The sequence below is a fragment of the Biomphalaria glabrata genome, chromosome 6 (assembly GCF_947242115.1).
Source record: "Biomphalaria glabrata chromosome 6, xgBioGlab47.1, whole genome shotgun sequence".
NCBI classification, from domain to species: Eukaryota; Metazoa; Mollusca; class Gastropoda; family Planorbidae; genus Biomphalaria; species Biomphalaria glabrata.
In genome coordinates, this window is record NC_074716.1 from 30,124,018 (window position 1) to 30,139,907 (window position 15,890).

A 15,890-nucleotide genomic window follows, 5' to 3' on the forward strand; every position below is an offset into this window, starting at 1 on the left:
GCCTTACAATAAACCTCTCCAAGACCGAAAATCCCGGCTCAAGACATCGCAGAAATATCCGCGATACACATTGGAAATCACAACCTTATAGTGGTGCAGGAATTCACCTACTTAGGATCAACAACCTCCAACATATATTTTAAGTATACTCCCAAACGTACGTGAGTTGAAAATGATAACATTGAAATAACGAATGATTGAAATTTGTGTCGTAATTTTTAGTGCAAACTTTCATTACATATGTATTAATTGAAAGCGAAAATTAACTACTCAGAAATCTATTTTTTTATATATAAATCAAACCTTAAATACCATTGCTTAGATACGTGTGTAAATGACGGTCGCGATGACTGAGTTACAACACAATAGATCGGGTGAATAGCAAGATTACCTTTAAAAAAATCTCTTCAGTACTTTAAAAATGCTAAAGATTAAAGAACTCTCAACCTTGCACTTCATTGGATATTACAATTTCTAAAAAATGTTATTAACAAGCCAAGTTATGGATGGAATTCTAAGTACAAAATATGATTCTACCATTAAAAACATTATTAATAAAAGCATATTTAAATACTGACTTGGTTAGGTTTATTTTTAAAGAAAAATGTATTCTAGAAATCACAATAAACTAGAATGTAATAAAGCTATAGCTTAGGACAGATAGACTGTAAAAAAATCTACACAATAATTTTCAGCAAAAAGCATCACCATTATTGATTCTTATATTTGTCAGTATATCGTGTTGACAAAGCATACCTACAAAATCTTGTTTCATGGTTTTGAACTATGATCTTTAAATTAATTAAGAATCAAAGATCTTTATGACAGTCACATGATTTTGAAACATGATCACTAACTTAGTGTACTGTTAGTCACGTGGTTTCGAAACGTTGTCTTTCAAAGTATCGAGACTCAAAGATCTTTATGTCAGTGACCAACAGCTCCCTAATAATTGAGAACCGCCCCGGTCAATTTTCCTATTATCGGATAATAGTGATTGGTTGAACTTGCATACGTTGTAGCGTATTTTATAGGAGAGATAGACTCTTCCTAATGTTCTTAAAGGAAGTGTCTCGATTGGACAATGTGGGAGCATGATACAAATCTTTTAGGGTTAGGGAGATTATAACTTTAATTTGTAACGTGAACTTCTTTCGAGTTTCATCTCTGGCAATGGGCAGCTCTAGAACACTATGTTACCCTCTCTGTTCTTTAATATTATGTAAGTAGGTTTTGATTTTTAAAAATATTATTTAATGTTAAAGAGTAAAACTGTATATTTTAACCAGCGTAATTATTTTATTGTTATTCTTGGGGATTATAATTTCAATGAAATACACTTTCGCATTGATGTCTTTTAGTTTTATTCCCTAATTCTGTAACTCTTCCCAGTTCTTAAAATTCTTTCTTGTAGTTTAAAATAGTTTGTTGCAATTTCTATTACGACAAGATTTTTAAAAATTGGTTCTAATCCTTTTCATTCTTCCTCTTTTAAATGTTCATAATCCATTTAATTTTCCACATCTTTTAATTGTTTCGAATCATTTTATCTCTTCCAAGATCTTTTAAGTCTTTCTTGCTTAATCCATTCTTTCTATCTTCTTTGTTCTCAGCTATCCTGTCATGTACATGTTTGTCTTTAGCACAACTATTTTAGTCATTGGAGATGTCGTTTATCTGACTTGTGAAGAAGATAAAACAGCACACTTTTTTTCCTTGGCACAGTCTGCAAAAAAGCTTACAGCTCAGCAGCACTAAAGCTGGCTAGAAGAAGAAGATGAAGAAGAATGGTAAAGAAATTGTATGGGTCTAAACTAGTATTCTAATTATAACAGGCTTTGATTCAATGAGTGATTTGTTTCATGTCTACCTTTTTAGAAATCAAACAATTAATACTTTCTCTGTCATTATCACGAAGCAGTGAAACTGTGTGTAGAGAGATATCTAAAGGAGAGTTCTTTATTTCAAAACACAAAACATTGCTTAACCCGCTATCTTCATTTGTTCTTAGGTAAACATTTAAAATTGTCCATATCTGCGAATAAATTAATAAAAGATGATTTAATAGGGACCCTGTGCAGCTTGACCTAATATATCACAGATTGTGTCTCAGCAGCTTGACCTAATATATCACAGATTGTGTCTCAGCAGCTTGACCTAATATATAACAGATTGTGTCTAAGCAGCTTGACCTAATATATCTCAGATTGTGTCTAAGCAGCTTTACCTAATATATCTCAGATTGTGTCTAAGCAGCTTTACCTAATATATCTCAGATTGTGTCTAAGCAGCTTTACCTAATATATCACAGATTGTGTCTAAGCAGCTTTACCTAGTATATCACAGACTGTGTCTCAGCAGTTTGACCTAGTATATCACAGACTGTGTCTCAGCAGCTTGACCTAATATATCACAGACTGTGTCTAAGCAGATTGACCTAATATATCACAGATTGTGTCTCAGCAGCTTGACCTAATATATCACAGATTGTGTCTAAGCAGCTTGACCTAATATATCACAGATTGTGTCTAAGCAGCTTGACCTAATATATCACATTGTGTCTAAGCAGCGTGACCTAATATATCACATTGTGTCTAAGCAGCGTGACCTAATATATCACAGATTGTGACTCAGCAGCTTGACCTAATATATCACAGATTGTGTCTAAGCAGCTTGACCTAATATATCAATGATTGTGTCTAAGCAGCTTGACCTAATATATCACAGATTGTGTCTAAGCAGATTGACCTAATATATCACAGATTGTGTCTAAGCAGCTTGACCTTATATATCACAGATTGTGTCTAAGCAGCTTGACCTAATATATCACAGATTGTGACTCAGCAGCTTGACCTAATATATCACAGATTGTGTCTAAGCAGCGTGACCTAATATATCACAGATTGTGTCTAAGCAGCTTGACATAATATATCACAGATTGTGTCTAAGCAGCTTGATCTAATATATCACATTTTGTCTAAGCAGCGTGACCTAATATATCACAGATTGTGTCTAAGCAGATTGACCTAATATATCACAGATTGTGTCTCAGCAGCTTGACCTAATATATCACAGATTGTGTCTAAGCAGCTTGACCTAATATATCACAGATTGTGACTCAGCAGCTTGACCTAATATATCACAGATTGTGTCTAAGCAGCGTGACCTAATATATCACAGATTGTGTCTAAGCAGCTTGACCTAATATATCACAGATTGTGACTCAGCAGCTTGACCTAATATATCACAGATTGTGTCTAAGCAGCGTGACCTAATATATCACAGATTGTGTCTAAGCAGCTTGACCTAATATATCACAGATTGTGACTCAGCAGCTTGACCTAATATATCACAGATTGTGTCTAAGCAGATTGACCTAATATATCACAGATTGTGTCTAAGCAGATTGACCTAATATAATACAGATTGTTTTCAAGCAGCTTGACTTAATACATCACTGATTGTGTTTTCTTCGTAGCTGTTAGATCAGTGATTCCCAAAGTGGTCTATATAGACCCCCAGGGGTGCACAAAGACTTCCAAGGGGTTTACGAAAATGAAAAAAGAAATTGGGGGTCTATGAGATGTCCATGGGGGTCTACGATAATGGATTTCATTTAATTTCATTTGTGACTTAAATTTTCACTCCCATTAATGTAATTATTTCCTACACTGATATATGATCTGTACCTTAGTTAATCTTTTAAATATTTATCCTGCTATTCAAACGAAAAATGTTTGTATCATAAAGAGAAGATGATGGTTTGTAAACGACTTACAATATCTCTTTATTTATTGCCAAATATGCTATTAGTTTTGTGTGGAATGTCTGTCCGTCCGTCCGTCCGTTCCATTAAGATCTCGTAAACAAGAAAAGATATTGAAAATCCGAAATATTGATATTTTAGACCTTTGAAAGTTCTGGTGCAACGGCTACTTTTTCTTTTCTGAAATGAAAAATTTAATTTTTAAAATCAACTATGCAAGCAGTTTTTTCATAAAAATACACCATATTTACAACTATTTGCTATTAATAGTAACAAACACGTCTGTCTCCATGCACTCCAGTCTTTGGCTATTTCTTCTCACATACTTTCATTGATGTCTGTGGCTCTCATTTTTCGCTTGCAGACATCTCTATATGTTAGTCTTGGATATCTTTCGGGATTCTTTGATCTGGCATGCGGGTAACATGTTCGAGCCAGCGTAGTCTTCTTTGTGTCAGGAGAGCATACATGATGTGCATATTGGCCAAGATACGACGTCTTTTCTTTTTGGCTTTATGACGTGCCAAGTTAAAAAGCCTTCCATTGGATCTACAGTGGATATATATATATATACCGTCTTCCTTGGATTTAAAAGCGCAAGTTAGTACGACTGAGAAGAAGATGCCAAATAATGTTGGAGCCAGTAGTACCAGTACACATCCTTGTTTTACCCCGCTCTTGATGAAGAAGGACCTGGAGGAGGAACTTTCAAACTGTACACGAGGCTTTGAATGAGAGATTGACCCTATACAAAACAATTAGATCAATAAGATAATCATTATATTAAATCAGTTAGGCCAGGTTTACATCTAACGTCACCTTCACTTTCACCTATCCCTTGGTCTGCTGGACCGTTGGGGCATCACACAGGATCTGTCAATCTTCTTTCTCCATTCTTGTGTCATTAGCTTTTGATAGAATTTTATTCTGATATTCTTTCTGAAAATATTGAAACCTGCCTTTTTACCTGCGTGAGTGAACCACTTTGGGTGCCGATTTTGAGTTTGTGTTTTCACACAAACTGTCTATGTAACCCTTTTTTTTTCTTTGTTTTAGCTTGTTTGTGTGTAATTGTCTTAGTTCTGTTTGTTTCCATATAATAATTAAAATTGATGGGTAAGCACGTGAAATTTTGATCAATTCATCGAATTGACTGTTATAAGAAATGTATTTTTAAAACAACTGATTACTACGTCTAATTGTACTAAAGCTTTTGATAGCCTTAGACATTTCAGTATGAAACCGTAACGCCAAGGTAGATAATATAAAACTGAATATTTATCAAGACGTACGTACGTATAAGCTACATAAAAAATAATTTAGGGGACCAAGGTTTTATTTCCAATCGTTAGAATGAATAATTTCCCATTCACACAAACATGAGGAATCTATTGGTAAGATTTTAAGAAATGTTTTTAATGTATTAAGCACGACAATTTTCGATTCTCTGAATACCAATGAATGTTTGCAATAGTTTTCTTCGCTTTTCTTGGCTATCAATTGTAATATTGGAAAATCTCTGCAATTCACAATTCTCCGTCTCTATAACTAAAAAAAACCCCAGTAAGAACAAACTAAATGTATTGAGTTACTTCAATGTACAACAACACACAGTAACAGTAAGAGCAAATAACAGTAAATAATAAACAATGTCATAGCAACTGTTTGAATAGTTCACCATTTGGCTCCGCACAGAGATTTTATCCTGAAGCGTATAATTGTTATAGATTGCATCAACTCAAATTATGATATAGCTCCATCGCCAAATAGTATTCTGATGTTGTAATATAGAGGTTCTCAAACGTTTTCAGTTCAGGAACACCTTTACAAGCCATACGACGTTGGTGGACCCTGACACTGTCTGTTTTGTCTGTCCAAATTGCAAATTTCTAAAGCCACTGGCTACAGAGCTTTCACCGTCGTCGCATTGCTAATAATTTTCTGCTGATTGAAACATATGCCACATTCTGGTTGATCAGTGTTGCGTTTGTACGTAGACATCCGAATTGTAAATATTCAGGAGTAGGCTATATTTGCGTAATTTTGGCCTACACTTGGTGCGGCCTCTCTTACGGCATCATTACTATTATTTCCATTACACTCATTCTCCACTTCAGATGCCTGCCTACGCTTCAAATATTTATTTATAGGCAAATGGTTAGATGGGCGTGCGAGAAATAATTTTTAAAAAACATGAATATGACCTCTGCATAACTAAATAATTAATCATAAAAAGTAATAAACAGACTGATGTCGATGTGTCGTGGAGTCTCATGGTTGTCGGTTGGAAACTTTAAAACAAAGTTAGGCCCCTGGGGAGCCGCTAACCAGTTTGAGAACCAATGTTGCAATACATTAAGTAAGATGGGAATGTTTAAAAAATTTAAATTTAACAAAACATATTTTGTTCCATTGTATTGTTATACTAGAATTGTAAGAGATTAAACAACTGAAACTTGGGTAAGACTGTTGAATTTAAGAATCCATACAAGAGATTCGAAGATATGCACTTAAACTACTTTTAATTTGTACTCTCTTTTTTCCCTCTAGTTCAAGCTACGACCCTTGCGTTGGCTTCGGATGCTAGCACAATAAATAATTTTTCCAACTTCACAGTGAATGGTCAGTTTTACTGGATATCTGTGTCAACGAAAAATAACTCGGATGCACAGGCTCAATGTGACAACCTAGCTTCCCAGTTGGCACTCTTTGAAACAAACCAAGAATTCACTAGCGTAGTGAAGTATTTGATAAGCTCGCTAGGAGGTGAATCGGGACACATTTCCGCCACATGGGTAGACGTGAGAATAGTTCTTACGTCATCAGGTTCATATGAATATTATTGGGCTAACGAAACTGTTTTTTCTAGTGTTTGGGCGTCGGGTAACCCTGACTGCATACAAAATTATGCAGACACTTGCTGTGCAGCAATCTTGGACTCATCTCTTGTAAATTACCCATGTGGAGAATTGGGTTTGTTTTTATGCAAGCCGGTCAACGAATGCAAATCAGAAGAGAACATTTGCTCTCATATCTGCACTGACTACATCATGGGCTACCAGTGCTCTTGCTACAACGGGTTTATGTTGGAAAAACAAAATGGCACCTGTTTAGACATTGATGAATGCCTTCAACCAGGACAGTGTTCACAGAATTGCACCAACACTCCAGGATCTTACATTTGCAGTTGCTTCAGTGGATACGCCCCTGACGACAACGGCATTTGCATAGACGTTGACGAATGTGTTCTTGCTGGGATCTGTCAACATAATTGCACTAACTCTGAGGGATCATATTTCTGTTCCTGCAGATCTGGATACGCCCTTGATGCCAACAATTATTCTTGCACGGACATAGACGAATGCAAGACAAACAAAAGAGTGTGCAATCAAACTTGCACGAATACATTAGGATCGTACAGCTGCAGCTGCAACGCTGGCTACATACTGGGCAAAGACTTGACGTCGTGTCTGGATGTTGACGAGTGCGCCGCAAACGGCAGTCTGTGCAGTCAAATCTGCAACAACACCAGTGGCTCATACTACTGCAGCTGCTACCCGGACTATATTCTGGCTTCAGACAACAGACGCTGTGTGTATACAGACGTGTGCAACGCCAGCACAAAGGAGTGTGCATATATGTGCGGTGGAAATTCCCGCCAATGTTACTGCTACGCTGGTTGTGAAGCCGCTGGGGTCAACGACACTTATGTGCAAGTGAGTGAGTGTTCCGTGAGAACTGGACTCTGCGACAACCTGTGCAAGATCAGCGGCGGAGCATACGATTGCAACTGCAGCAGTGGATACGCCTTCGCTGCAGACAACGAAACCTGTGTGGATGTTGATGAATGTAGCCTAAACACTGACAAATGTAGCCAAATTTGTAGAAACACCAATGGCTCCTACTTTTGTCTCTGCGACAGTGGCTACTACTTGAGCGGAGACAACATCACATGTTTCAAACAGGATGAGTGTATGAAGACAAATCTGCGCTGCAGTCAACTTTGCAGCAACATAAGTGGATCGTTTGCCTGCACTTGTCGTCCTGGGTACGTCTTGGCTGCAGATAACGCTACATGTTTATATCTTGACATCTGCTTGGCGAATACATCTATCTGCGACCAACTTTGTACGACTACTGTCAATGGAGTTTTCAACTGTAGTTGTTATGCGGGTTGCTTCGGAGGGAACGAGTCTGATTCGTACATGTACATAGAGCACTGTTCTGAAATGTCAGGGCTCTGCGATCATGCGTGTACAGCAGGCAATGAATCTTACAGTTGCTGCAGCTTTGGCTATTATCTGGCAGCGGACAACTTTACGTGCCTGGATATAGACGAGTGTACTTTAAACAAAACCATCTGCGGTCAAGTCTGCAACAACATCAACGGAAGCTACTACTGTAGCTGTAACAAGGGATTCGCACTTTCAAGGGATAATAAAACCTGTGTTGACATCGACGAATGCTCGATCATCCCGAAAGTATGCAGTCAAAATTGTACAAATGTCAACGGGTCATATGTATGTAGTTGTAACAACGGCTATCTTCTTGAGAAAGATAACACAACATGTCTGGACATCAATGAGTGCACGATGACCTTTAACCCTTGTAAACATCAGTGCAACAACGTTAACGGCTCGTACTATTGCAGCTGTAAAGTTGGCTACATCCTTGAATCAGACAAAGTCACGTGCCTGGATCAAAACGAGTGCACTTCGAATCAAAGCGACTGCGAACATTTCTGCAACAACACTGATGGGTCGTACACTTGTTACTGTCGATCTGGATACAGTCTATCCTCAAATCTACACAACTGCTCTGACATAGACGAATGCGCTAGAAACGTGTCCCACTGCTCCCATATGTGTAACAATACCTTGGGCTCCTATATATGCTCATGTCAGACCGGTTACAGGCTTGCTTCAGATAATGCAACGTGTTTGGATATTGATGAATGTGCGAATACTACCAACGATTGCTCTCAAATATGTAACAACACCATGGGTTCGTACGATTGCCAGTGTCGAGATGGATACACCTTGATCCCATTGAACAAAACATGCAAGGATATAGACGAGTGTGCAATGAACATTTCAAAGTGTGAACAAATGTGTAATAATACTGAAGGATCCTACACGTGTCGCTGTCGAAGTGGGTATAATTTAAGCGCTGACAATATCACGTGTCGTGATGTCGATGAGTGTGTCACAAATACTTCATTGTGTCCCGATTTATGCAGTAACGTCATAGGGTCTTACGTTTGTAGATGTCCCAGTGGCTACATCTTAAGCGCCGACCACTCGTCCTGTTTAGATGTGAACGAATGCGCAGAAAATACTTCAAAGTGCGATCATCTGTGTAACAATACAGAAGGCTCGTTTGTCTGCTACTGCCGAGAAGGATACAGACTTGCGGCGGACAATATGACTTGCAACGACGTGGACGAATGTACTGAGAATCCAAGCTTTTGCAGCGGCCAGTGCACCAACACAGAAGGTAGCTTCTACTGTCAATGCCTGGCTGGATATGTCCTTAACAACTGGACATGCGAAGATGTAGACGAATGCAGTGTCGCATCCACTCATAATTGCTCGCACTTCTGCAATAACACCATCGGTGGTTTCAACTGCAGTTGCTACGAAGGCTATACTCTTGCGCCAGATAAGGTCACTTGCAACATCAAAGATCCTTGCTTCCAAGTTCCTTCTCCTTGCGGCCAAAATTGCACTTTTGCAAATGGCACATATAAGTGTTCATGTAGAGAAGGTTACTACCTTGACCCCACTGACAAGGCCACATGTCGAGATATTGACGAGTGCTTAGGTCAAAACGCAAGCTTTTGCGAACACAAGTGCGTGAACCTTCCTGGATCATTCGAATGCTCTTGTCGCGTGGGGTACGCACTGTCCATGGACGGACACACTTGTTCCAAAACTGTCACATACAGCAAGTGCCCCTGCTCGTGCAAGACGGCCAGCATTGAGCCTTTGACCTCTGCCGAGCAGCTGCAGCAAGTCATCAAAGACATCGTAGCCATCCAGAAAAATTTAACAGTGGAAAAAACAGGAATCACCGCTTACATCCTAACCAAGCAAAGTGCAAATGACGATCGAACCTCCACTCGGTCTGTCGGCTTTGTTGGATTAGTTATTTTGGTCATGGTCTTCGTTCTGATAATCACACCAGACCTGATAACGGTGATGAATATTGCTAGGAATTACTTTAAAGGGGACAGAAAAAAGAGTATAAAGTATTAGTTTCGACATTTGTATATACTTTTTAGACTGGACATATATATATAAATAAATCATGGATTCATTTTCAGCTATCTTGAATATTTATATGTTCTAATGTTATGTTACATAATCATACCCACATCATATGTACGTATAATATATATATATGTGTATATATTTATTCTGTGACATTTTAAGTATAAGATTTAATGTTATACTCATTGCAAATTCTTGTGTGACTTAAGAAGGCAATTCTTGATACCCAGCTGCGGTCACAGGTAGAGCATCTGTAATTACCAGGGATTATTGCACTTTCACCCTTCTTTCTAATACTGTTGTGTGTGGCATCTGCAATCTGGGACCTTTCTATTATGCTCGCTCTCCATGTGGATCTATCCATTGCCACTTTTTCCCTACTGTTAGTGTCGATTTTCAAGAGCTTCATGTCGCGTCAGAATACCTCAGAAGTTGATAACAACAGGCTCTCCTGCCTTTTGTTTGATCACCATACAGAAAGTCTTGTGGAAGTCGACCTTGTGGTATTTTGTGAATGTGACCAAGAGTCAGCCAAAGCGTCTGCTGCCGATAACATAGCGAATGTCCTGGCATTCAGCTCTTCCTCATTGGTTATTTTATCTTACCGCCTTCTTTTAAAGGTCCGCTTTAGACATCGGAGATGGAAGATATTTAGCTTTTTTTCTTGCCATGGGTAGGTTGACCATGTTTCACTTCCGTATAGCAGAGTGCTCATCACACAGGTCCAGTATATTAATATATATATATATATATATATATATATATATATATATATATATATATATATATATATATATATATATATATATATATATATATATATATATATATATATTGTTTCGTGCGCAACATAGTGTAAATGTGGAATGGTGCAAATGCGATGAAAACGGCTCCGAAAGTGGAGTAATGTAAACAAGATTATTATTGACCTGTTCTTTTTTTTGTTGTTGAAACAAGATTAAAGTCCTCGTAATCTATTATAGATGAGTCTGTTTTTGTGTATGATTAAGAATCTCATTTGATCGTAACATATACATAGATATATACTCGTAACATGTGTATATATATATATATAAATTACTATACTAAAGCACACCTAGGATGAAGGAAGTCAATTTAAGAAATAATTGACATAATTGAAAAAAAAATTGAGGGTTTAAAAATGAGGCTACTTTGGGTATCTCGGTGATAATCCAGTTATTTTATTTTGCTCTACACAATTGCGGGAAATGAAAGGGCAATTTTATAAACCTACCACTAACTACCGTGAAGAGAAAATTTAAGATGCAGAGAAGACTTTCCAAATCAACCGTGTTCTAACGAACTATCGATGTCATTGTTTCTCAATCACATGACAGATTTCATGGGCATAAAAAATGCTCTGTTTCATTTCACGACAAAGAGTTACATGATGCCACCATTCTTCTAGTCTCATCTGACCCAGATGATATTGCCATACAATATTGTTCAAATATGCAATCTTTCAAAGAAGTAGTCCATAAAGACATAAGTATATATAAAGACATAAGTACACCTTGTGGTCAATACGAGAGTCGTCTGCTTTGTTCATCCTAGACAACTACATTTTATGATCACGTTTTTCAAACATTGTCACAGCAGTCATTTTATTTCTCTCACTTTATCTGTGACAGATAGCTCAGTAGAGCGGTCATTCTCCAAGTTGCGATTGGTCAGAAATTGCGTAAGACGTTCTATGACACAAAGCAGACTGACCTCGCTTGCTTTTCTTTCCTTTGAGTGAGAAACAGCCACAAGTTTAAAAATTCTTACTTTGCTACTTAGAAGGCAAGAAAAATGCAGTTTTAGGGTAATGGACGTAGAATTGGATACACATTTTCTTGTCACACACTAAATTTGTCTTATGGAGGGGGGGGGGGGAGAACCACCAATATTTTCTTGAACACGGTCCGACGGGTACCTTGCTACGCCAGTGCTCATCAGTACGCAATAGGAGGAAATGGAAGTCTCAATAATAAAAGAGCAACATAGTGTGTTAGCAAAACATTGAAGTAGTAGAGATGAAATGATTGAAATGTGTGACTAGTTGTTAATGATTTTGTTTATGTTCAATTAATTTTATCATATATATTTATTCTATGCACAATCTCTTATCGCTCTGTCCACTTCTCCTTGGTGTGTTCCCATCTTTCCATCCCTTCCAATTATCTGAGACCCGTTACGACCTACATGTCTGAGCAGTACACTTGAACTATGAATGGTTTCCTACCCACGATACATATAACCATTCGTGAGCTTGAGCCTATATCACAAATGTTTGAGATGACAGTAACTTTGATTAATTCTTAACTCGGACAACTTATTAGTAGGAACAAAATGGCTACAGGTCACATTCTAGTGCTGTTGTTTTTAAAAGCTTAGATCAACTCACTCTGTCTGTGTAGTACAACGTGTTGTATGCTAAATCTCCTACTCCCATTCTCGGATCAAGTTGAAAAGCTGTATAATTACTCCTAGTCCATGACAACGCTTGACAGAGTGAGAAAAATAACGACTTAGTTAATCAAATAGTGGTAATTAACTTATTTTGTTTTATATAGAAAAAGGGAGCGTATTGATGCAGTATTGAGATATATAACAGTGATTTTGTGATTCATTCCATTTGGATAAAAGAGTGAGTTGTTTTTTTTTAATATTTTGCTTGTTATGTTATAAAGAGTTCCAGAAGTTTAAATTTACAAAAGTGTTGAAAGACTCAAAAAGATATGTTCAGACAGCTCAGAATTCAAAAGTAGCTAACAGACTCCGTGAGTGCTTAGTAAACTTTCTTACTACTTTCTAAAATAGAATTCTCCGATACGCTTTCTTTAAATTTCAACCGCCCTTTCCTGATTCTTTGAAATCAATGGGACACTACAAGTCATTGTTGACAATGAAATCATTGCTACGTTCCTCTCATTCCTAGAATGTCTGTAAGGTTGAAGCTGTTCCATCATTTGATGTTGTATTCTGTCTTGTTTCTTTCACCATGACTATGTCATACAAGAAGTCCAATGCAAGTCTTTAAATAAATGCGACTCATTTTTACGTTCTTTCTTAGTTGTCATTGGATCAATATACGTATCTATATTTGTAGAAAGCTTCTATCAACTCACTCTGTCTGTTTGTCTGGTACAGTTTTTGTACACGTTGTATCTCCCACACCTAATCTCGGATCAAGTTGACACTTCGCACATTTATATTTTCTACCTAACAAGACAATAATCAATTTTGAAACGGGTAATTTTTTTTTAGTTTTGTATCGAACAAGGGAAAAAAAACTCCTTCTAATGTCACCTCCAAACAAGCCCACACAAGTGATAAGACCCTAGCGCATAGGGGAAGCATGTGAGTGACCTCGAAATGATGTGGATGTCAACAAGAAGTTTCTTCAATAATATATTACAACGTTGTTTGTGTCAAATAGATGATCGATACGTAAAACTAGACAGACTTAGTGAGATAGTGATAGTGGTAGATGAATAGTATAGCGCTTGTCTTCTGAACCTTAAAGTCGAATACAGGTGAGACTGGAATTTGTTTTTCGGGATTTTAAGGACAAACCTTGATTCCTCGTTGAAGTGCCCCAAAAAAAAATCAAATTATACTTTTATGAGCCTTTGACCAGGAAAAAGATTTTATCCCGTGGCTAGGATCAGAAGTTGGCTCTTCAACTAGCTTGTCAGGACCAGATGGGAAAGGAGGGTATAATGAAAGGGTAACCGTGATCACTTATTAAATGTGTTATGAAAAAAAAGGTAAACAACCTCAATTCGTACTCGAGGGCTCATGCTCCTCAAGCCAATACACTAACCACTGTGCCAGAGAATTGCTTATAAAATAAAAGGTTTCATAACTATCTATTGTTAGCTTCATTTTTTTAAGCGAAGGCCTGATTCTCTACACAAAGTATAAGTGGGATAATTCAACTTATACCGTCACATATGTCAGTTCAATTTTTTCCATTGTTCGATACCAAACAAAATAATCGATTACCAATAATTATTTAACTAATTGGTTATAAATTTTTCATGGGATCTTGTTTTGTCAGGTACAAGAAATAATTGTGTAAAGTTAACAACGTGATCCGAGATTGGGTGTGGGAGAAAGAACTTGTACAATCATTGTACCAGATAGACAGATAGACAATCAGATAGACAGATAGATAATCAGATAGACAAGTAGACAATCAGATAGACAGGCAGACATCGGTATTATAATCATTATATAAAAAGGTTCAAGCAAAATATTTTAAAAAATTACTTAAAAAAAACTATCTAATGGAAAGAACTCCACATTTACAAATATATCTATTAATAACGTAAAAAAAATAAGGATATCAAGCAAAATAATAAATAACCCAAAATTACTTTACAAATTTAATTTTTTATTTACTCATTTTTTTTTGTTAAATAATGGACCTCATTTACCAATCGTAAGCAAACAATATTTAGCCACGTGATTCTCTATATCTTCTATACAAATTATGTAATCCATCGTGGCTGTGACGTGATACGTATTTTTCATTGTTTTATCAATATTAGGACGTGGCTAAATGTGTTTATTTACGATTGGTGAATGAGGTTCATTCTGTAAAGTTTCAGCTGGATCCGAGAATATCTATGGAAGAGAAAGAGATCCAGATAGACAGAATAAGTAAGCTGCTATAAGCTTGATAATAGATATGTAGATCTCCATATCATTCCAGAGCGGATGACAAGTGTGGTAAATAATCCCACACACACACATACTAACCACCTAAAATCTCATTCTCTGAGTCTGTTAATGAAGCGTTATGCATGTAAGTGAGCTAAAAGGTGGTCGACGTAACAGAGGCGCCCCACGGAAACGCTTTAAGGACCAGCTTAGGCGTCAACTTTCCTTGGCTGACATAGAAGAGAGCACCTGGTTGCATGCGCCTCAGAACGAGACAGCTGGAGGTCACTCGCGAAGGCGCGGAATACACATTTGAGACCAAAAGAAAATCCGCTGCAGAGGACGAACGCAGACGGCGAAAAGAAAATCTAAATCGACCACCTGCGGACAATGGTTATGCTTGTTCTGGATGTGGCAAAATATGTAGGTCACAGATGCATACTGCATTCCTCCATAATCTTTTGACTCGACGACTAGCCTTACTAATTAATGCATGTATGTGCTGTTTTCCTGTGCCTACTGTATTGATTGTAGAATGCCAATAGTTTTACAGCGTCAGTAATCTTTTGTATTCTGTTGCAATACAAAAGACGAAAAGACTTCATTGTTTTTTTTCAAACTCATTGAATTGTCTGTCCCTTCTCTCATTCTCGTGTCTTCTGTAACTTTTGTTGAAAGTCTATGCAGAAAAATAAAAGGCACAGAATGATTTATGCAAGTATTTATACAAAACAAAATTTAACAAGAGAACTTTAAATGATATTGAATTTTTTTTAAAGCTAAACCTTATAGTCAACATAAAAAGAGAGAGAGAGAGAGATGGATTGTTGTGTAATAAAGAAAGAAATGTCAAATTGTAAGCTTTGTCTGGATATATTCCATACAGGTGAGTTGGTGCAATAACTATTGATTGGGTCACTGATCAATACAGAAAATATAGAATTTTTTTTTCAGAATATTTTGAAACGCTTTAATTTAGTGATGCCCAATATACGCCCCGCAGCCGGCCCATTTCTCGGTGCTGTCCGGCCCATTTCTCGGTGCTGTCCGGCCCGTTGAAATGAAAGAAATGGACATGTTAAAATAAAGAAAAACAATCCTTCTAAGACTAGCGTCACGTGACTGCATATGCCCCGCGGCCAAATAAAAGTTGAATATCACTACTCTAACTATTTCGT

The 15,890-nt window shown here is 37.2% G+C and overlaps 1 protein-coding gene across 1 annotated transcript; it reads left to right on the forward strand.

Annotated features, from left to right (window-relative positions):
* The first annotated feature begins 1,052 nt into the window (after positions 1–1,052).
* Positions 1,053–10,755, forward strand: LOC106077114 (fibrillin-1-like). The gene is made up of 2 exons (XM_013237892.2): positions 1,053–1,222; positions 6,317–10,755. Exons 1-2 carry the CDS (start codon positions 1,174–1,176, stop codon positions 10,021–10,023), a joined length of 3,756 nt encoding a protein of 1,251 aa, XP_013093346.2. The 5' UTR covers positions 1,053–1,173; the 3' UTR covers positions 10,024–10,755.
* The last annotated feature ends 5,135 nt before the right edge of the window (positions 10,756–15,890 follow it).